This window comes from Miscanthus floridulus, chromosome 6, assembly GCF_019320115.1.
Source record: "Miscanthus floridulus cultivar M001 chromosome 6, ASM1932011v1, whole genome shotgun sequence".
NCBI classification, from domain to species: Eukaryota; Viridiplantae; Streptophyta; class Magnoliopsida; order Poales; family Poaceae; genus Miscanthus; species Miscanthus floridulus.
In genome coordinates, this window is record NC_089585.1 from 39109037 (window position 1) to 39130589 (window position 21553).

The window sequence follows — 21553 nt, forward strand, 5'->3', positions numbered from 1 at the left end:
TTCCTCCGTTTTTCTATTTCCTTCTTTCTATTCCTACGTTTTTTCTTATTCCTCTATTTAACATTCCTACGTTCCAAATAAGCTCAGAGAATTTAATAAATGTGCATTATTCCTGTCAATTATTACAGTCTTTGTGATACCCAACTCTGCACCGCCAAATGTGGCCAATCTTTTTTTTTTTTGAAAAAAATATGGCCAATCTGAAATCTGATCGGCAGTTGCTACTAAAACATGTCATTGTGCCTACCTTATTACAGTCTTTGTTTTCTAAAACATGAATTTCTGTTTACCTATCAAATCGAAAGACCAAATGCTACACCTTATAGTTGTATTTTGTCTGTTTTATCATTTCAAATGTTACACCTTATAGTTGTTATATTTTGTCTGTTTTCTCATTTCACTTTCACGTTACACAAACTTGATGGTTACTATAGTACAGTGAAAGCGATGCTATCTGATTATGGCTTTTAGTCTTTTCAGTTGATCTATGCTTTACTCAAAACATTGAGCCAAAATTACAGAGGTATGCATCTAAGATTGCTTCTCAGATTTGTTACAGAGTCTGATTTGAGCGCCGCCAAATCTCTTGATTTGTTTCTACATGCCTTCCTTCTGCTGACCCCACTGCATCATATTTCAGTCTTCCCTAATATTTGCTTTACTCACATTTGAATCTTTATATACTGACTATTAGATCAAGTACCAATAATAGTTGCTCTCTATCAATGATATTTCAGTAAGGAAACTTGTACGTGAAATCTCTTAATAGGTCCACTACAGAATGCTAATTCCCTAGGACCATCCCCCCTACAGGAACCCAATTAGCAATTATCAAGAATCATTTAGAACCCAATTAGCTTCAATTCAAAAAAGACTACCTTGTATCTGCATAAAGGAACATGTATATAAAGGTTCAGTAGGACACATGTTATCAATATTCAGACTATGACTTATTGAACCCAGTCAACATTATAACTGGTAGCATAGAAGTATTGTTGCCCTTTAATTTTGATTTGAGAATTGACTAAAAAGTTATGCAATAGTTCAATACAAAAATATAATTTATATCCCCTGCATTTATCTTTGTATAACTATAGATAGCCTAATACTATAATTATTGTGTCTTTTCTTCACCCTCTTCCATAAGTGACTGATTAATGTATGTATAGCCTTCAACTGCAATTTCATTTATGCTCCGAGTCTGTGTCTCTTATTTATGTGCCTTATTGTTCTCACTCCTGGATATTTCGACTGTTTGCAACTCCAAAAATTAACCTTACTGAGCTTCTTCATATTTGAATACTGCAATTTCCACAGAAGTGTTCTCTTACAGACAGCTAAAAAGGATATCCTTATGCAGCGGTTCTGAGACTAACTTCTTCTGAAACTTTTCATGTGAAGCAGTTAGTTTGCTACTGCATGCCTCCAAGGTTTCCAAGCATCATGAAATGATTCTGGCAAGAGATCAGATTGCTTATGCTAGTTGGCATCTGCATATTCTTCCAATACTGCACTACATCTGAATTATCATGGAAGTGACCATTCTTTCTTCTGAGCAGCAAAACTAGCACTTGCCAATACTTGATCTCGTGCTGTATGCACATGTGATCTTTTTACTGCCTCTCAATCTAAATCTACAATACCTGTACACATCTGCTTCTCTTTCATCTGCATGGGTCTACTCAAATCTAGCATACATGAAGTGCCAGAGCAAGTGAATCACCACCCTAATTCTCCTTCATCGCAGCATCGTTGTTGGCGCATGGAAGGTACAACAGGCAGCTTGGTTAGACCCTCAACGCTAGCCTAAACCTGGCAATGCCGTGCCCGGATTTTTCTTGTATATATAAAAGGTGACACATATGCAGACACTTTTTTTTCGACGTGCCCTGGGATAATTTATATTATTAGGCGATAATTGCTTACTTCCAAGGCTTTCTGAACAACCTAAAATTATATCAGTAACAGTCTCCTTCAAATAATGAGGAAAAATTCAATTATGTAAACATTCCTCATCACGAGAAGAACAAAATGTGCCTACACTATCTAGGAGAGGAATGGAACTATCATACATACTCACATAGACCTTTGTTTAGCATGGCACAATGTGTGTGCTGATAACAATGATTTACATCATCTGTTAAATCTTTGCAGCCTCCTTCGGCGTATCTCATCAACTGAGAGTTCTCCATTACCTCCAGCTTGATGATCCTGTCTCTGCGAAAAAGCATGGTCCTCTCGTGCAGTGCTGCACATCTCACATATATCTGTGGAAACTGAATTGTCATAGGTGCAGGCTGAGCACCTCCATAACCCTCGAGGAGTATCTCTTGCTGATTGCCGGCGCCCAACCCTGCCCTGACCTGTAAAGCGTCCCTGTGAATGGGCAGACCATAGAAGATTCTGAGCAAATCTTACTGGCCAGGTCACGACTTTTGCAATGCTTGACATCAGAAGAGTGACAGGATCTGGCCCATTTAATGCACACTTCAGCCAAAGGTAAACCAATCCAGCAAGTATTCCACTAAGATGGCCAAGAAAGGATGTCCCAGGAATGAAAACCTGAATGAGGATCAACTCAGCCCAGGCAGCATATTTCGCTGGAATAACCATCCCATGCAGATAGACAAAGTCTTCTGACCAGGCGTTCAGCACAACCTTCATGGCAAACAGAACACCAGAGAATCCAACAGCGTATTGATTGTAGTACGCAGTATAATCACCAAGCAAGAGCAAGCCTTTGGACAAGAGCAGCGTGATACCCTGTGACAGACCAAGCAATACAGCAACCATGGAAGCAAACTCGACACTACCCATGGATGTTTCAAGCTGAATGCCCTTCCATAGGAGCGATGTCATGTTGTAAAACAGGTGGCTTTCACTCAAGTGGTAGAACGGTGACAAGAAGAAGCGCACCAAGTCACCATACTGCAAAAATGTTAAATCATCATAATTAGTTTGGGACTTAGAACTGAATACATTGCTATATGCCTATATATGTGTGATTGCAATATGAGGAATCATTGGGCGATGGTGTCCTAGCAAATTTGTGTGTGTCGGGACTCGAAGTTGACAACCCATTTCATTATTATTGGTCGCACTTATTCGTCCCTGTTGTCTACCACATACCGCAACAACTGCAAGTCTGCAACTCGCAGATTAACAGAAATAAAAATGGGTGGGATTTCGATACGTGTACAGGATAACTGGAATTTCGTTTTCTAACTGCGCTATGGATAAGTAGGTAAGATTAGGTACCTCGATGATGAGCCGCGGGTTGAAGGAGACGCGCGTGAGCGAGGGCAGGATCCCGTCGAGCGCGCCGGGGCGGAGATAGATGAGCGCGTTGGCGGCAAGCAACGCCGCCGTCACGGGCGGCCGGGAGGCGCCCGCGCGGCCGTATTCGATCAGAACCTGAAGCGCCAGCAGTGGCAGCATCCCTCCCGACGCCCCGGCACCGAAGCTGCGCCGCCGGCCGCGGCTCATGCCGGACCCCATCTCCGAGATCGCCGACCGACGAACTAAAGCCGCAGCTGCCTTCACACGCAAACTCTCTACTACAAATTCCACTGGCTTCCTATCGCCTCGCGGGCACTCATCTCCTTTTATTTTGGATGGATCTCAGTTGGGGTCTTGGGGAATCTCCGTGTTCTTTCTTCGGGCGCAAGGGATGGGATGGATGGCGGCAAGGCGATGGAACCTTCCGGATGACTCTGGCAGTCGCGTCTAGCCGCGCCGCTCCGCTCGACCGCTCCGCCCCCAATTCGCTTGTCCTCGTTTTCCCTCTTTCTTTCTCTTGTTTTTTTTCCCTAAAAAAATCATATCTTAATCTTGTTTTTTATATTTATAATAAGGCAAGCTTTAACCTTTTTATTCATGTTATATGTCGCTAGGTTAGTTTTGTGGAGAGTTCCACTAAGGCATCGTTTGATACACATGTATCCATCTCAATTTATGTGGATCAAAGTGGATCGGAGTGAAATCAAACTAAATTCTGTTTCAATCTACTCCAACACACGTGAATTGAAGTAGGATACACATGCATCAAATAAGGCTTAAATTGAGTTCCAAGAACATACAATAAAATAAAACATGGATAAAATTATCTCCCTCAATGCATAGTTTCATTCTTTAGTTTCATATAGTCTCATATCTAATTCTATGACTCATGCTGAGTTGTTAACTGAGCAAAGAGAGTTTTATCTCCATAAATTTATTTATTTTCTTTGTTTAAAAAAATATTATCACATCATTAAAAATACTTATGTGACAACCAATAAATGTAAATAAAAGTCCGATCAAACTAGTTTTATTATAATATATATTAGTAATCTGACTCCATATGAACAATTTTGATTTTTTTGGGCAAACTACGGGGCCGTTTGGGAGAGCTCCAGCTTCCGCTTCTCCAAAGAGAATCACTCACATCTAGCTAAATGCTCAAAATGCCAACTGATTTAGGTGAGGATCAGGAGAGAATCAGTTCTCCATTTATGCGAGTAGCTGGGAGCTAACAAAACCTGCTTCACCCTGCTCCCTATTATATTATGATGGGGATCATCATCAGAGAATCAATTCTCATCACCTCCCCACCTGCTCCCTCCTAGGAATGCAATGAAGTCACCCTATCGAAGAATCAAGGAGCAGAGCCGAAGAATCATGGAGCGGAGCTCTTCCAAACGGGGCCTAAGTAGTACATAGCTACGAACCAAAAATGTTAGGTACGTTAATTATAGCAATAAACCGATAGTGAAAACCTACCTATCACTAGCGGTTATAGCTATGAAGTGATAATGATATATTATTGTTGTCAGTTTCAAAGCAACCGACTGCGATAGTGCCCGTAGTGAAGCTGTGTGTTAAGAGTAGTGTTTCGGACCGAGAGCAACTAGCACCTGGACGTCTGAACGGATTACAGCGTCCAGACATAGCTCCCACGCCCGTGCCCGCGCCCCATCCCGCCTGATCCGCTGTGCCCATTACCGTTCGGTCCATGGCTACGCCCGCGAGGTCCCATCCCCGTCGTGCCCACGTCACCCACATCATCCCGTCCCTATCGCTTCTTCTTTCGTGGCCCAGGCCTCCATCTTCACCATCAGCCCATATGCTAGGGAGCCGCAACAGCCGGACCTTCTCTATGCTCGTGGGCCTCACCGAGGCATCTACCGCGCCACACACCTAGTTGAAATACTTGCAACAAATGTTTGAAACAAATGATACATTAGGAACATACACTTGAAACATAGGTGTATAGCCATTACAACATATGCACCATCCAGATCTACTTTTTCAACATCCATATAAAATACTTGCAACATACATTTGAAAACACCTGAAATATTTGAAACATATGTTTGCAACATGTGCTTTTAGTGTAACATCTCCTTGCTGCTTGGGCGAATAGAGGCTCATTGGCGTATGGAGAGAGTTCACCGATGTAGAGCTCGCCGGTGGTGTGGAGCTGGGCAGTGGCGCACTGCACACAAAGGTGAAGGCTCTAGTTTGGTTTTGGTGAATTGATGAAACCCTATGTGCTAACCTTTGCTCTAAGTGATCATGAGATAGGGTAGCACACTCTAAGTGGTGGAGCAAACAATGAAGATCATGATGATGGTGGTGATAGCCATGGTGATGATTAAGTGCTTGGATTTAGAAAAGAAGAAAGAAGAAAACAAAATGGACTCAAGGCAAAGGATGAAATACATAGGGATATTTTGTTTTGGTGATCAAGACACCTAGTGGGTGTGATCACATTTAGGATAGATAGCCATACTATTAAGAAGGATGCCACTAGATGTTCTAACTCATTGCATATGCATTTAGATCTAGTGGAGTACTAATATCCTTGAAAATATTTGTGAAAAATATGCTAACACATGTGCACAAGGTGATACATTTGGTGGTTGATACATTTGAGCAAGGGTGGTGAAGTTGGAGATCATAAGGAGGTGTTTTTGATCAACCGGATGCTAAACTCAAAGTGACCCGACTCGGCTGGTGTCCGTTCGGTCAATTTTAAAGGAGTTGGCATGCTCGGACTATGTTTGGAATTCGACCGGACATAGCACAATGTTTGTGACTAGAGGCGTAGGGCCTACGTCCGATCATAGGTGACATATGTTGTGGCAGAACCGCCTAATCTAATGCCCTCTCAAGAGTACTTATCTTTCATTAGACATTAAGTACCCAAGAGAGTGCACTAAATCATGCCGTTCTGTCGAGCACACCCCAAGGGTTGAACTCGAAAATCTACATTTTTCCGTCAGGATCATAAATAAGAGAATAAAGCTTACAACATTCTTAACATTTCTTACATCACTTTATTATAACATTAGAGTATTTAAAAAAGTTGAATGCAATAGCGGGATTAAAATAGTTTACATGTAAACAACTTTATACATTTCAAGCTCGCAAGTTTTATCTTGCAGCAGGAAAATAAACATATGATCAGAGTTACAGCATAAATACAGATTAATTTAATGACATGGTGAAGTATTAACATAGTGGACATTTATGTACAAGAGAGGCTAGCAAATTTTTACATCTTTTCTTTTAAAAACCTTTAGTGAGGGTTGTAAATAAACACTATGTCTGTAGCGTGAAAAAATCCTTTCTGAGCCCACTAAAAGGTTTACACACACAAGAGTCAGCTCTATGTATCCTCCGGTTACCTACAACAGGGGGAAATAAAACCCTGAGTACTCGATTATATTCAGCAAGACTTAGCCGATATGAGGAAAATAAAAGACTCTAAGGATATGCAAGGCTATCTAGCTTATGGGTTTTTGCATCTGCAGAAAACATTACTAAACAGTACGTCCTTATACTCAATTTTATTAGCAGTCATCATTAGTTCATTAACTAACCATTCTATGTTAGCACCTATGCTACTTTCAAGCAGGTGGTGAGCAATCAAAACCATTTTTCTATCTTTCATATTCCTAGTTCTTACTACGGTGCTAGACCATAGCCAAGTGGGTACCGTCTTAGAGAAACGGCGATTCGTGAATCAATGTATCCTAGCTGGGTACACCAAAACACATGCCCCGCTTGTACCCTAGACACAAACGGAACCAACTCATCTCACTCCTATCAAGGGGTCTAGGTCCCCATCCAAGTTTGAACTCTAAGCCCCCAATACCTAAGACCCAGTCTCAGTATGGTGCTTAGACCTCCATCTAATACCCACCCCTAAAAGCCAGTCCGAAAAGAGCCAGAACCCATGATAAGAGAGTAACAAGTTTTTCTGCTCCCATAAGCAAGTATGTGCTCAGGATAATAAGTCTGTGACCTGACTACCATCCACAGCAACGGACGATCCTCAATCGACACAGGCGGAATAAGTGCAACCCGAGCCTCGCTCGATTGCCTAACTGAATCTAGATCCAAAGTACAATTTCGCCCGGTCTCCAATTAGCATCTATATATATTTCATGTGATAGTAATATAATAATAACAATAATATCTTTCCTATCTCTCGCTAGTGACAGGTAATCACTCGACTTCTACCAGATCCTTTAGCATAGCAATCTACATGATCCTATCATACTAGTAAGACTCATGGGATAAGGACATATGTATATGCAAGTGGGCTTCATTCAACTCCTCAAAACTTAATGCACAAGCATAAAATAAAGTACAGAATATTAGAGATTATGCACCGGGGCTTACCTGGGCAAGACATAACCAACGATTAGCATTCCACCATGGCGACATGATCACCAAAGCACCACCTTTGCTGCTACTCTGGTCAACTCCATGATCCATCGTTTTCTGTTATGATGTTCGCAGATACAACGCAGAAAACGTAATTAACCAACGGCAACCGCAACTCTAAAAACATGACTACGCCTCGCAAGCTAATGGGCTAGCTCTAATGACTAACATACTAGGCTATGTATCCATGTCATCAAATAAGACCTCATTTCTAGAAAATGTTTTAGTTCTACAACCCTAAGGTGTTTTGGCATTTTATTGATTAAATATATATTCAAACTAGGGCTCATTTAGCTACCTTAGCAAACTAATTATTATGGAGCTACAAAAATTATAGTGGGATCCCAATATTGTTAGGAATTTACTGTGAAAATTCCAGAGCCTTCCTCACAATAATTCCTACAAGTTGATGTTTTAACAATATTAAGTACTTCAAATTAATTAGATTACTCTTAAAAACTCTATGAATCTATGTGAACAAAATACACTAGTAGATAGATCATGATTTTAGAAACTGAACAAAATTATTTTCACAATTTTCAGTAAACTACATAATTTTATATTGAATTTATAAGTTTACCTTAGAAACTAAATTAGAAAATACTTAGAAAAGGAAAAGGGCCGGTGGCAACCATTCGGCCTAGCATCCCTGGCTTGGCCCAACACGGGGAGTGGACGCGCGCAACAACCGACACATCAACAGCCCAAGGCGGGGGAGGGGGCTCTTTTATAAAAGAGGGCTCGGGCTTTTAGATATTTAAGCAGAACAACAAAGCACTGTTACCGTAGACTCAAGCTTTGCACAAATCAACCTGAGCTGTGTCGTCTTTGCAATGGGGTGGTCTCCAGCGTTCTCGTGCACGACTGACGCGGCGACCGATGGCCACCCATGGTCGCACTGAGCAAAAAGGAACCTAGTCTTGACCAAAGTAAGGGACTGACCACCACCTATGGTTCGAACAGCGACGACGGGTAGCGGTGGGATACTAGGTGGTGCCTAGGACTATGCTTGCAGCAACAGGCGGTGGTCCGTGGTGATAGCGCCGCCATTTCGATAAATGAGGGAGACGAAAAGAGGAAAGAAGTGGTGCATGAGCACCATTGGCATACCACAAGTACCACCGAGGTGTTTGTGAGGATGGGGAGGCCCTGTGTGATGTTGGCCACGTGCGTGTGGTGGAGGTGGCTTCGTTCTACGGTGGCATGGTTGCGTCAGCTCATCTATGGCGGGACCTCCAGCGGATCTAGGGCGAACACCGGTACCAGGGGTCAAGACAAGTCTCCAGACGACTTGAATTGAGCGAAAACCAACCGTAGCGACTTACCCCCAAACGTGCTGTCCACGGCGGTGAGATGACCAGTGGCCGTGGAAACACTAAGTTCGTCCATGTCAAGGCACGACATAGCCTTGATAGGGGTCGCTCGGCTAGTTGACTCCCTAGGCCACTTGCTAGTGCAAGGAATTGAACTACAAAGCTCTAAGCTAAGCGAATTGAGAGGTAGAGCACGCGGTGCTCCTGCAGTGGTCATGTCATGGAGAGGCACATGAGTGAGCTCGAGTGGATTAAGACGGTGGCTTTGACCAATAGTTATAGTATGAGCATGTGCGCACAGGTGACAAGACCAGGGAGGACTTAGCGCAACGCGCTTGAATTGGAGCGGCCAGACCCGAGCAGGTCGCACCGGTGTCGGCTAGCGGGGCGGGACAGGGAGACATCTCAGCACCACGGTGACCAGGGTCATCGACCTAGATGTGACGGTAGTGCCACATGCCTAGAGGCTTAACGTGGTAGGTAGGACAAAGGGTGGGGGCGAGCGCCACATCATCAAGGTGGTGACCGCCTTAGCTCCACCATGACCCTGTGCACGACTCGGTGGCTAGACGTTGGCTCACGTAGACCACGGCAGTGGGACTAGACCACCGCTAGCTAGGTTGGGCCACGCAAGGCCTGGGCACAGCGCGGCATTGGCCTAGCACACGCGTGGGCTGGTGGTCGTGGCTTGGTTGTGACATGACCCCAACGCCAACTGTGTTGTGCCCAGTGGTGACTGCGAACACAGTCCGAACGGCTACCCTAGGTGATGTACACGCATTTTAAAGCGTAGCAAAAGTTACTAACGATCATACTTTAGGTTCAACTAACTCCCCTATTGTAAAGTCGACATTGCCAATGACCTAGCAATGCCATCCCCATGACCAGAGAGCAACCAGGGAAGGAGATATATGGATGCCAATATGAGCTTGTCGCTCTGAACACCAGTTGGCGAACGGATTGCCAACACACAGTTTCAACATGTTTTAGCGCAGTTTGGGAAATTTTTAAGAGGACAACATGACACATAACACCACTACCACCTAAGCCATGCTCAAGTGCTCGCTTAGAGGCAACCAATAGTACAAGAACATGAAGTTATTGTTTAAACAATTTTGTTAGAATTTGAATGTCAAAACAGCATTGTCTACTATCATTTCTAGACTTAGAATAGGGGCAAAGTCCAGTTAGAACTAACAACCATTAACTCTTTCATCATAATTTTTAATATGTCTAAACCTTATTAATTTCAACTAATAAGCATTTCACACAATAGTCCATACTTCATACTAACCCATAGGAGCAAAATATTTAAGCATCCTTTTAACTATTTTGCTCAATATAGTTCACCAAAATGTCATTTTAAACATAAGTTCAATTTCTTGCCGATTAAACGAAAAGTTATAGTTTAAATTTTGGACTCGATGTTTGAGCTCCCAAAACACTGGTTAATACTATTCTCTTTCCAAACCTAAAGTTGCATTCTTATCTACACTATTTGCTCATTATTTTTACATAAGTACTATTTACAAGTTATATTTTGTTTTTGTTTACAGAAATTGTTTTTCGTTGACCTTAACCAAGGTGCTAAGCAAGCTCGTAACACCAGAGGTGTTACAACCTTCCACCCTTAAAAGAATCTTGTCCTGAGATTCAAAACAAGAATTAGGAAGGGGAAAATGCGATTACACTTCGCAGAATAGAAATTACACAGAAGATTACACGATTTTGAATACTAAATCACACAGAGATTTAGAGATACACAATTATGAGCAACCTAGCACAACCAAGGCTTAATCTAGAAGTCTAGATAGACGAGGGCAATGGAGAAACAACAAGATAATGATAAACCAAAACATGGCGCATGACCAACAGATCTAGAAGCATGAGGGTGAGAAATCGATCATCGCGAACCCTAAGACTTAAACTAATTGGAGTTGGCCTTGAGCTTCTTTGACAAAACCAGATCCCTTCTTCTTCTCAAATTACGCAATCACCTCTGACTGGGCGACCCTCATTTCATGAGCGATGACTGGATCTTGTAGCTCTATCTCTGACTGCTTCTTCTCGCCTTAGTTACTTCCTGAGCTACTCCAACTTACATGAACGAAAGGATCTACTCTATGAGCGCTGCTTCAGATTCAAGGGGAATGGGGATGAAAGAGGAGAGCAAGGGCCATGGGCATCTTATAGTGGGTGAACGGAGGTGGGGCACAGTGCACCAGAAGTGGAGGTGGTGTGGATGGGGCACTGTCGGGTTCATAAACCTAGGGTTCCTCGAGGACTGGCTTCCGCACCAAGGCTCGGCCCAAGAGCCTAAATACAATAGGCCAGAAGGATGGCCCAGTCGCTGACCAAAAGGTTTGGACCAAAAGGAGTGGCGCCCGCTCGTTGACCCCTTCTAATGTAGACTAGGCCCGATCTTCCGAAAGGTATGATAGTGTCGATTGGTGGAGACTCGACATTCATGATCTAGGCTTCGAACCAAGATTGATTCGGACCCCACAACTGTTACACCACTTGCTCCATTGGTTATCAACTATGAGAACGTGATTGACCTCGCCGAGAAGGCTTTCCTACAAGCGAATTGAGAACACAAGCAAGAACGGGATGAACGCAATCTAAAATTGCAAATAAATATGAGGCTTATGAAATCAAGAAGGAGTTCAAGTCTTTATTTGAAAGGACTAATTGCCATAGGTGAACAAGATCAAGAACTAGGGCCCTGGTTCACAGCAAGCGGCCTTGGTGACGACAGTTGCAGCAAAATGATGTCTGTTTCACGAGGAAATCAAGAACTAAACAAAACCCAAACCCTAAGGAGAGCGACGTCTGGTATTTATAGAGTCTTGGGCGTCACCTCCCTGGACACGCCCCCTAATGGGCCCAAACACGATACACGGTCCAATGGACCAAAAGACGGTGTCGCAACACCCTGATAGATTCTGGACGCTGACTTATTTTGATGATTCCTGTTGATTCCGAAGGGCTTTTGATGTGAAACCAATTGGGTTGGCTTCCTTATCCAATTATCTTTCCATCCATATGTGGATCATCAAAAATAGAGTCTGGATATGTCCTGGGTGACCAGTTTAAGGCAGACTAGTCCTGGAGACCGAGACAGACTCGAACTTGAGTTGCTTTGGGCTTCCACCTCGGGGACTCGAACCAAATTAGCCTCGGACCTACTTCTTGACTTGGACACCCTTGCTGGCCTCTTACCTCTCCATACCATGTGCCAAACATGGTCATATGCATAGGTGTCATGTCCTCATCATCCTCCCCTTCTTGACGAAAAAGCCATCCTCGACGTCGATTGTGCTTGAAACTGATCCTGCACAACATAAAGGAGAACTGGAGTTGCGAAAACAAAGGGAACTAAAATAATTGTGAGAAGGAACATGACCATGTTTCCAAGTTTCTAGCATGACATCTCGCATAAAAATTTCAGTAAGCATGTAGACTCTTTGATCTGAATGCACATGATGTATGTCAACACTATCATGCAAAAGATTAGAACTAACCAAAGACAATGCAGGAATAGATGGTCTAGCAGATATAGGTGACAACCAACAATACTCCCCTTCTTGGAAGTGAACTTGTTTCTTTGAGAAACATGAAAAATATTTGTATTATTATGGCTGCCCTCTAAACGATCATAATATTGTACAACAAAAGGAGAATTCATATTACTATAAATGTATACTCGATGTATCATATATTATTCTTTATTGTTATATTTGCCAATAATATGATACGTATGTTTAGAAAACCAAGGCAAATCAGCATATTTAAATAGGCTCTCCTCCAAGCAATCTAGGTTACACAAAACATCAAATTCAATGTAGCCCAAAGTATGTAAAGAAGACAACAGTTTGAGCTTATCAGTTTTAGTAGCAATATGAATAACATTTTCAACACAAGTGGTTGATTCCAAAACATGTAAAACTGAACCATCATCAACCAATTCATCTTTATCACAAGGAACATCAAACAAATCATCTTGTGACAAAGATAAATCAAGCAAAGGCTCCACTAAAATTTGCTCTATCATAGCATGATTGGTGGAAGAATTCAGAACATCAAGAGAACTCTCACCTTCCGTGTAACACCCTAGGTGTTTGGCTTCCACTAATTGCATTTCATTTCATAAGCATGTGTAGCATCTATGTCATTATTTCCATTGTCACTGAAACATACATATGCAACATTCGCACATTCTGTTTGTTTCGTATTGGGGTGCTTATGAATGATAGTGGTGCAACATATGAATGCAACATAAATTTCTCATACCTTGAAACATGGCAACATGGTAGAAATATGACAAGTGTAGAATAACAACCAAGCCATGAAACATATGAAACATTTCATTGCAACATATGATTGAATTGTTTGTTTTAATTGTTTTATTCCATGTGATCATTAGAAGTGGTATAACAAGTTTGTAAAGTGGTTGATTATGGTCTAATACACCTTAACTACACTTAGGTTACTTGTTGGGACATTGTTCATGTAGATCAAAATGACCCAGATGCCCTCAAGTGTAAGTTTGACTTGAATTGACCCTTGGAGTCTCATTGTTTGACTATTTAAAAAGTGCAACTTAGAGACCTTGCATGGCTGTGCACTCTTTACAAAAGTTGTAGCAAATTTATCAAGGAACAAAAGTTGTTTTATGGTCAACTCATGAAAATGTCTAGAACGTGGTCAAACATGGCCCACAAGTCAGAATTTCATGCTAATCAACACTGAAAAATCTTGCTAAGTCATTGATGACATTTCAGTGTGATCGAGCCATCTTTGGCTTGTTGTAACTTCTGATCCATGGCAAATTAGGTGATGGTTCTTGAAAGTAAATTGCAGATGGATGTTTGGTCTACATTTGTCATGAACACTGTTTTTGCAAACAAGCAACGGATTAGCCAGTTTACCGCGAGGAAGTCACGCTGTCAGGCTGCTCACCCCGACTAAATGGAAGCTACAGTGGTCGCGTTTTTCAGAAAACGCCGGACGCATGTGCACCGCGCGTCGCCGGCTTGCTGTCGCGCTAGCCACATGCCGTGCGCCTCCTGGTGTCGCAGCCGTGCCTTGAAGCCACTCGCGCCTGCCCGAACGCACTCGCCTCTCCATTTCGCCTTTCCTCTCCTCCCACAGCGCAGCACCGAGCCGCCCGCCATTGCCGCCGGAGCTTCGCTCTCGCCTAGCTTCCGCGTCTTGGCAAAATGCGTTGCCCCGTCCGCCTGTAGCCCCGCCGTGACCTCCTCCACCTCCTCCACCTTTCAGCCGGGTCGTTTGAGCCTCGGTAAGAACGCATTGCCGTTTTCCCCCACCGCGGCCATGGCGGGAGCTCGCCGGAGTTGGCGCTCCACGCGGCCAGCTGCCCTCGCGCCGCTCCCAATCCTTCCTCGGCCACGCGCTAGGTCATAGGAACACCACTGAAGCTTGTAGGGTCACCGATAGGGGCTTTGTCGTCGTCGGTTCACCGGAGCCGGCCGTGCCGTGACCGTGCGCCGCCGTGTCAGTCACCGACCCCTCTAGCCACCACCATAGCACCGATTGAGGTCACCAATAGATGCGCATGTTCATGGCGAACGTCGTAGAGTAGATGGTTTCGCCGGAGAAGCCACCGGCGTTGAGTTTCACCGTCGCCGAGGCCGCCTCCCCTGTTTCGGTCTCGCTGACGCGCGGGTCCGCCCTGTCAGCCGCTGACGCACGCGGCGGGAGCACGCTGGGCCGCGCCGTCGTCTTGGGCCGTGACTGTGCGCTCGCGGGCCGCCGTTACGTGGGCTGGCCCAGCTGTGGCTGAGTTGTTTTTCCGATTTTGTTTTATTTATTTATTTCACAGATTTATGTACATCTTGAAAAATATGTAGCTCCTAGTATATAGATCCAAATGCTTTGGTTCTAATTTTGTTAAGTTCCTGGTCATGTCTAGTATTTAATAAAAATATAATAGGAGCACATGTTTTAGAAAACTTGGATGAATTAAATAGGAGTTTGAAATGTGTTTTTAGAAGCATGCAAACTTGTTTGAATTTTATCTTGAGTTTCTGTGGTCCAAAAATTATGAAATTTTGTGGGTCCTCTATTTTGATTTAGTAGAGTCTCTGGTTAAAATTTCAGAGCTAGTGCATGTGTAGTTTTTAAGTTATAGAATTTCCTTTTATTGATAAGTGGATCTTGTGTGAATTTTCATAATTTTTCTATAGATCCAGTGAAGGTGAATTTTGATGGGTGCTATTATTAGGATAGAAGGATGCTAGGAAAAATGGGAAATCTGTTGCTTGACACTTTTCATTAGGATTTCTTAATTATGCCATTTTAAGCCATTATGCCTTATCATTTTTATGTAGACTGTTGTACTTACTCAATGGCTTTGAAATTTTTATGGTAGTCTATGTGAAGCATGAGATAGCTACTGTAATTTTTGTAGATTTTCCTGAATAGTTTTACTATATATTGCTTTAATCACCTAATTAACTAGATAAATTAGAAAAGGGTATTAAATAATTTATTTAGAAGTTAGCACTAGACTTTCTGATGTTTCTTAAGTATGAAAAACAAGTTGGTAAACTTGGTTTGGTCAAATTAGACTTTTGCACCATCATTAAATAATTAAGTTAGCAACCCTGTCATTGCGGGACAGATTCTAGGTCTACTGGAATTGGATTCGGTCAACTTCAGAATCATGCTTTGATATTTACAAATGAATTGTAGAGAATTTCATAAGCTTTCTAGAATGTCCTCTTGCGAGTCAATTGGAGTTATAGAACTCTGGTTATGATAAAATTAAGTTACTACTTGTTGCATATGAAGCTTTAACTGTTATTTTAAGTATGTCTTTACTATTCTAAGTTCATGGTACTGTTCCTAGGTGTTAGGCCTTTAACTGAAGATGAGTATCTTTATCTTAGGTTATGCAAATTAGGTAAGTTGCTCTTGTTATTTAAGTTGGATACAAGCTTAAAGTGATTTGAATAGAGCTAATTACTCGGTAAACGAGTGTCCAGTGATGCTTTCGTAAACACTCACTGTGATTCATTCATCATGCATCATGTCATTCTTATGCATTCATGATATTTATATTGTGCATCGGCATGCAATAGGTGTACCGGAAGGAGTAACCCTGCTGGAATTCGAGGAGCCGAGCGAGCAGCAGCAGCCGACACCGGAGATTCAGGAGGAGCAGCCTTTAGGAGAAGTGCCAGACGAGGTCGCTGTTGAGTGCCCTGACCACCGTCCTTGCAACTTTGTGAAAGGCAAGCCCCAGAGCATATTAAGCCTCCTATTTTCCGAACTGCAGTTATAGTATTATTATTATATATATTGTTGCATTAAGTTTAGGTGTTGGATGCAAACACTTGCTGCATTGGTTACCCATTCCTTGTCCAGATATTGTTACCCTGAATCCTATATAGCTCAGGCTCGAGTAGTGCTTAGCCCTGCTTAAACTCGGTAGAAGTCGGGTGATTTCCTGTCACCTGCGAGATATAGGATGATACATGGGGCACGGTTGGCTATATTTGCTATCGTGGAAAAGAACCAGTCTTAATTTGAAATGAAGACCGGACGGAGGCTTGCCGGTTTGCAGTGACTCTGTCTGTGTCGATTAAGGACTGAATCTTGGAGCCTTTCCTGTTCATGTTGAACGCATGCCTCTCTCTTAGTTGGCCGGCCTGAAGACCGACCGCGAAGCCGAGTAGCTCAACTCAGGCCGGGAGTCGATAAGTATAAAGTACGCCTCGGAAGGGAGCCGTAGGCGTGAGTCCAAGGGCAGGTGATTTAAAAGTCCTGGTCGTCCTGGCAGAAGGGTAATCCCTGAGAGTGCTGGCGCTGATCGAACCCACGAATTTGGTTCCTGAGTTGTACCAAAGGTGACCTACGGCTACTCTTGCAAAGTATGCCAGGGTGAGAGTTAGGAATACCCCCTCAGCTGAGTTGTAATTCGATTCGAATCGCCGTCTCTCCCGGTTAGTGAGAACTTGACGGGCTTATCTCCAATGTAGACACACTAAATAACTTAATGGTTCGGAAATGATGATACGATGATGACAGCCTTATTATACCTGCTATGGTTAATATTGTTTGCTCCTAATAAGTGAGTGCTCTAGTACAGGTGCTAATCTAGTAGACAGGTAAATAATGATAAGCTTGATGCTAAGTTTAAATTGGTTACTGTAATCATAAGCTCTTTTATGCAACTGTGTCAAGCTAGCCCACCTGAAAAGCCTTGCATGATCCTTGGTGTCTTTATTTCTGTTTTTGTCGGGTAAGTCTAGCTGAGTACCTTCTCGTACTTAGGGTTTATTTCCCACCTGTTGCAGATGACCAGTTCTACTTTGGTTGTTGCAAGTACTGCCTTCTCCCTGCTGGGGATGAAGACTAGACCGTTGGGCGCGGTCTCTACTAGTTCTCGTACCTGATAATGCTTTTGTGGACATGACTCTGATCTTGGCAATGTATTTGAAAACTATGATATTTTGTACTAAGCTATGTTGCTTCCGCACACTCAAACTTGGTTTGTAATATTTATTTGAACTCTGATGGATGTAATTCAAATGCTACTTATGAAATGTTGTAACGGATGATGTGTTGTGTTGAATCATTACGATCTTGGTTTGTATGTCGAGAGTTGGTTGAAATCCTTCGTGATTTCCGGACTACCGGGATTATGGGAGCCTAAGTACAGGAATTTGATCGCTTCGGTGATTGTTTTTGTACTTACGTTCTTATGATTTGGTCGGTTCTGTTACATTCCGTGAGTTTAGCATCATGGGTTTTACCTTTGCTCTCATGTTCAGCAAGAGTAATAGTTGATGGTTCTAAATTATCACATGAGACTGTGAGCATCTCATTTTCTGTCATGTCATCCTCGCTCTTTTGTATATTGTCCTGCAAAAGATTAGGCATAGCAGGAGGAATAACAAGAGATTGATCTAGTTGATGCACCTCATCATTTGAATTAATTACAAGAGATGGATTAACAAAATTTTCTCTCATAAGATCTTTCATATCATTTCAAGTTTGAGGTTTATCAGAAGGATCTAAAGACTCCCACCAAGATAAAGCAGAATGTTGCAAAACACTAGATGCATTTTTTACCTTCCTCCTTGGACATGTAAAGCGAGAAGCAAATATGTTATCTATGGCAATTTCCCACTCCATGTACTCATCAGTGCCTATACCATCATAAGTCGGTGGATACGAATAACCTGTCATTGTTAGAAGATAGCAAAAGACAACACAAAAGTATTATCCCTATCAACTACTATAGGATGTGGACAAGGAAAAACAAGGCACTCAACTCTCAAGCGTCTTACCACAGTCTTACAAGTGTTCTTACCAAAGCAACAGGCGGTGCAATTGGTTGGTGATTGTGATACCGTTGTAGCTTGAGTGTAACAGTTGCAAGGTGAACCTATACTTGATTAGAAGAAAGTGGAGCTTGGACGGGCACAATATAGTAGCAAGGAATAGCAATAATTTAGCTCGGAAATTGCAAGATTGAAAAGTAGTCCCAAGCTAGTCTATGTCGCTGGCCTAAACTCGTCCTAAACCTAGTTCAAGCAAGCAATACAATACAACTCAGCACAAGGACTCAAAAGGATGCAAGCACTTCTGAACTTTTTTTAATTTTAGTTTCTTTTTCTTTCCTTCTTTATTTTTTTCTCTTTTTTTAGGTGCGGCTTTTTTCCTTCTTTTGGTTTTTGCACCTCTTTGCCTTTTTCTTTGTTTTATGTTTTTTATCTCACAAAAGTGCCGCACATAAGAGATTAGACTTTAGATATTTCCACCATAGAAGAAAAATACTTAACCGAGGAAGCCATAGAAGGAATTGCTAGACAAAACAAACTCAATCACGCAACCCACTCCGTGACTATTTTAGATCCAAAGAAAAAGTAGAGATCAATCTGATACAAGCCACACTAGGAAACAAGACTTGACACTAGACCAAGAATAAGATCAGAACACAACAAACACTAAGACGCGGCGAGGGACGACAGTTCAATAAAGCAAACTGAAATTAAAAAAATTGCAAAGGCACAGCAGGGCTATAGGACTAGAAATATGTGATAGTGTATATTTTTTTGGCTTTTTGTGGACTATAGGTAAAACAAAAATGGTAGCAATCTAAAGGAAAAAACAAAGTTATACCTAACGGGCAACAAGGGCTCTGATACCACTTGATATAGACTAGGCCCGATCTTCTAAAAGGTATGATAGCGTCGATTGGTGGAGACTCGACATTCATGATCTAGACTTCGAACCAAGATTGATTCAGACCCCCACAACCGTTACACCACTGCTCCGTTGGTTATCAACCACGAGAACGCGATTGACCTCGCCGAGAAGGCTTTCCTGCAAGCGAATCAAGAACACAAGCAAGAATGGGATGAATGTAATCTGAAATTACAAATAAATATGAGGCTTATGAAATCAAGAAGGAGTTCAAGTCTTTATTTGAAAGGACTAATCGCCACAGGCGAACAAGATCAAGAACTAGGGCCCTGGTTCACAGCAAGCGGCCTTGGCGACGACAGTTGCAGCAAAACGATGTCTGTTTCACAAGGAAATCAAGAACTAAACAAAACCCAAACCACCCTAAGGAGAGCGACGGCTGGTATTTATAGAGTCTTGGGCGTCACCCCCCTAGACGCGCCCCCTAATGGGCCCAAATACGATACACGGTCCAATGGACCAAAAGACGGTGTTGCAGCACCTTGATAGATTCTGGATGCTGACTTATTTCGATGATTGCCATTGATTTCGAAGGGCTTTTGATGTGAAACCAATTGGGTTGGCTTCCTTATCCAATTAGCTTTCCATCCATATGTGGATCATCGAAAACGGAGTCTGGATACGTCCTGGGTGACCAGTTTAAGGCAGACTAGTCCTGGAGACCGAGACAGACTCGAAACTTGAGTTGCTTTGGGCCTCCACCTCAGGGACTCGAACCGAATTAGCCTCGGACCTACTTCTTGACTTGGACACCCTTGCTGGCCTCCTACCTCTCCATACCATGTGCCTAAACATGGTCATATGCATGAGTGTCATGTCCTCATCACCTTCGGCCCACCACTCTGATCGAAGCACTTGATTCGACCTCCAAACGCCTCCGAACGCCCTCTCCGATCAGAAGGCCTAGCCCAAAGTGATACTTCTGACTCTTTGACTGGGGCTCATGGGAACCCTGCTCACCGCTCTTCTCTGAACGGCCCTCAAAGCCAACTGGAGCCATCTGATCGGGGACACCCGCTCGATAGGAACCAGGAGACGTGCGGAGAAAAGCAAGGCAAGGCTCACAAGTCAAAAACATATCCGCTCAGGTAGGCAAGGAGCAGTAGGATACCCCATGCAGGTCATGCCAACTCCATCATGAACGATGGACCCAGATTTCACTTGAACATATCTGATAAGAGCTCCCCGAACCCGTCACTTGAGCCATCGTGATAGGAACGCTACTACGTTTCTTGTCCGAATGACGGAAGACTAGTTCCACCTCGCCTGACCCCCGATGGCTAGGCTCCGCCTCACCCGACGTCTAAGGGTGGGCTCCGTCTCGCCCAACGGTCAAGGGTAGACTCTGCCTCACTCGATGAGTACACCCTGCGCCTTCATAAAGATGAGCACAGGGTACGACATGACATTTGAGTTAAACGTAGCACCAAGGACCATGCCCTGCGCCACGGTAGGAAAGTACCACCATGGTACGACGGGATGGACGCTTTAGACCATTCTAGCATGATAGAGTTTGAATAGTGCTATACGCCTTTAGCTCTCAGATACAGAACCTGAACATAGACATATGACAACCACTACGGTTCAGGAAGAGACTCACGCCCTCTACAGTGATGGATGTACTGTCATCGTGCCATCCACTCCCCATAGGGCCATAGGTCGACACCCTTGTTCGACATGCCACCCGGAGGGGCGGGATGGGACATGGCCACTTGCTGATACAGTAAGGGCATGGTGTCACCAGGACATGGGCACCCGGTGAACATGCCAATCCCTGACACCATTTGGCCGTATCAGTAAGGCTGGCTCAGCGGAAAAGGAGGGCCCAACACCTTCGAAGGGGCTTCTTGGCCTCTGGTTTTCCCCCATCTGTAAGCCCTAGCTCCCCCCTTGATCTATAAAAGGGAGGGTAGGGCCCCCCCACTAAAGGGATCGACTCTTGATATATAAGTTGAACACACAATGCTTCACACATAGCGGAGCAACGACCAAGCTCTCGGTGACCTTTTCGATCATTCCATCAGAGACTTGGGACTCGTCCCTCTCTCGACCATTTGTACCCCCTACTATAAACCATTTATGGTATTAATAACATGAGTAGCAGCAGCAAACTAGACGTAGGGACATTCAACCTAAACCAGTATAAACCTCGTGTCCTTAGTGCACCATCTGGGCCTAACGCGCAATAATCATAAATTTACTAGTTGGTGTTTGTTCAAAACACTGATAGTTGGCGTGTTAGGTAGGGGCCTTTGCGCATTCCAAATTAGGCCTCGGATGGCTAA

The 21553-nt window shown here is 43.3% G+C and overlaps 1 protein-coding gene across 1 annotated transcript; it reads right to left on the reverse strand.

Annotated features, from left to right (window-relative positions):
• Positions 1-653: 653 nt before the first annotated feature.
• LOC136458113 (rhomboid-like protein 14, mitochondrial) lies at positions 654-3777 on the reverse strand. Its single transcript, XM_066458108.1, has 2 exons — positions 3259-3777; positions 654-2928 (listed from the first exon to the last, which is right to left on the reverse strand). The coding sequence occupies exons 1-2, from the start codon at positions 3496-3498 to the stop codon at positions 2134-2136; spliced, it is 1035 nt and encodes a 344-aa protein (XP_066314205.1). The 5' UTR covers positions 3499-3777; the 3' UTR covers positions 654-2133.
• Between the last annotated feature and the right edge of the window lie 17776 nt (positions 3778-21553).

What these genes read in the sequence shown, in the direction of transcription:
- LOC136458113 (XM_066458108.1), bottom strand. Translation starts at nt 3,498, where the DNA reads ATGGGGTCCGGCATGAGCCGCGGCCGGCGGCGCAGCTTCGGTGCCGGG. An exon ending in ACCCGCGGCTCATCATCGAG is followed by an intron (nt 2,929 to 3,258) that starts GTACCTAATCTT and finishes ACATTTTTGCAG; the next exon opens with TATGGTGACTTGGTGCGCTT.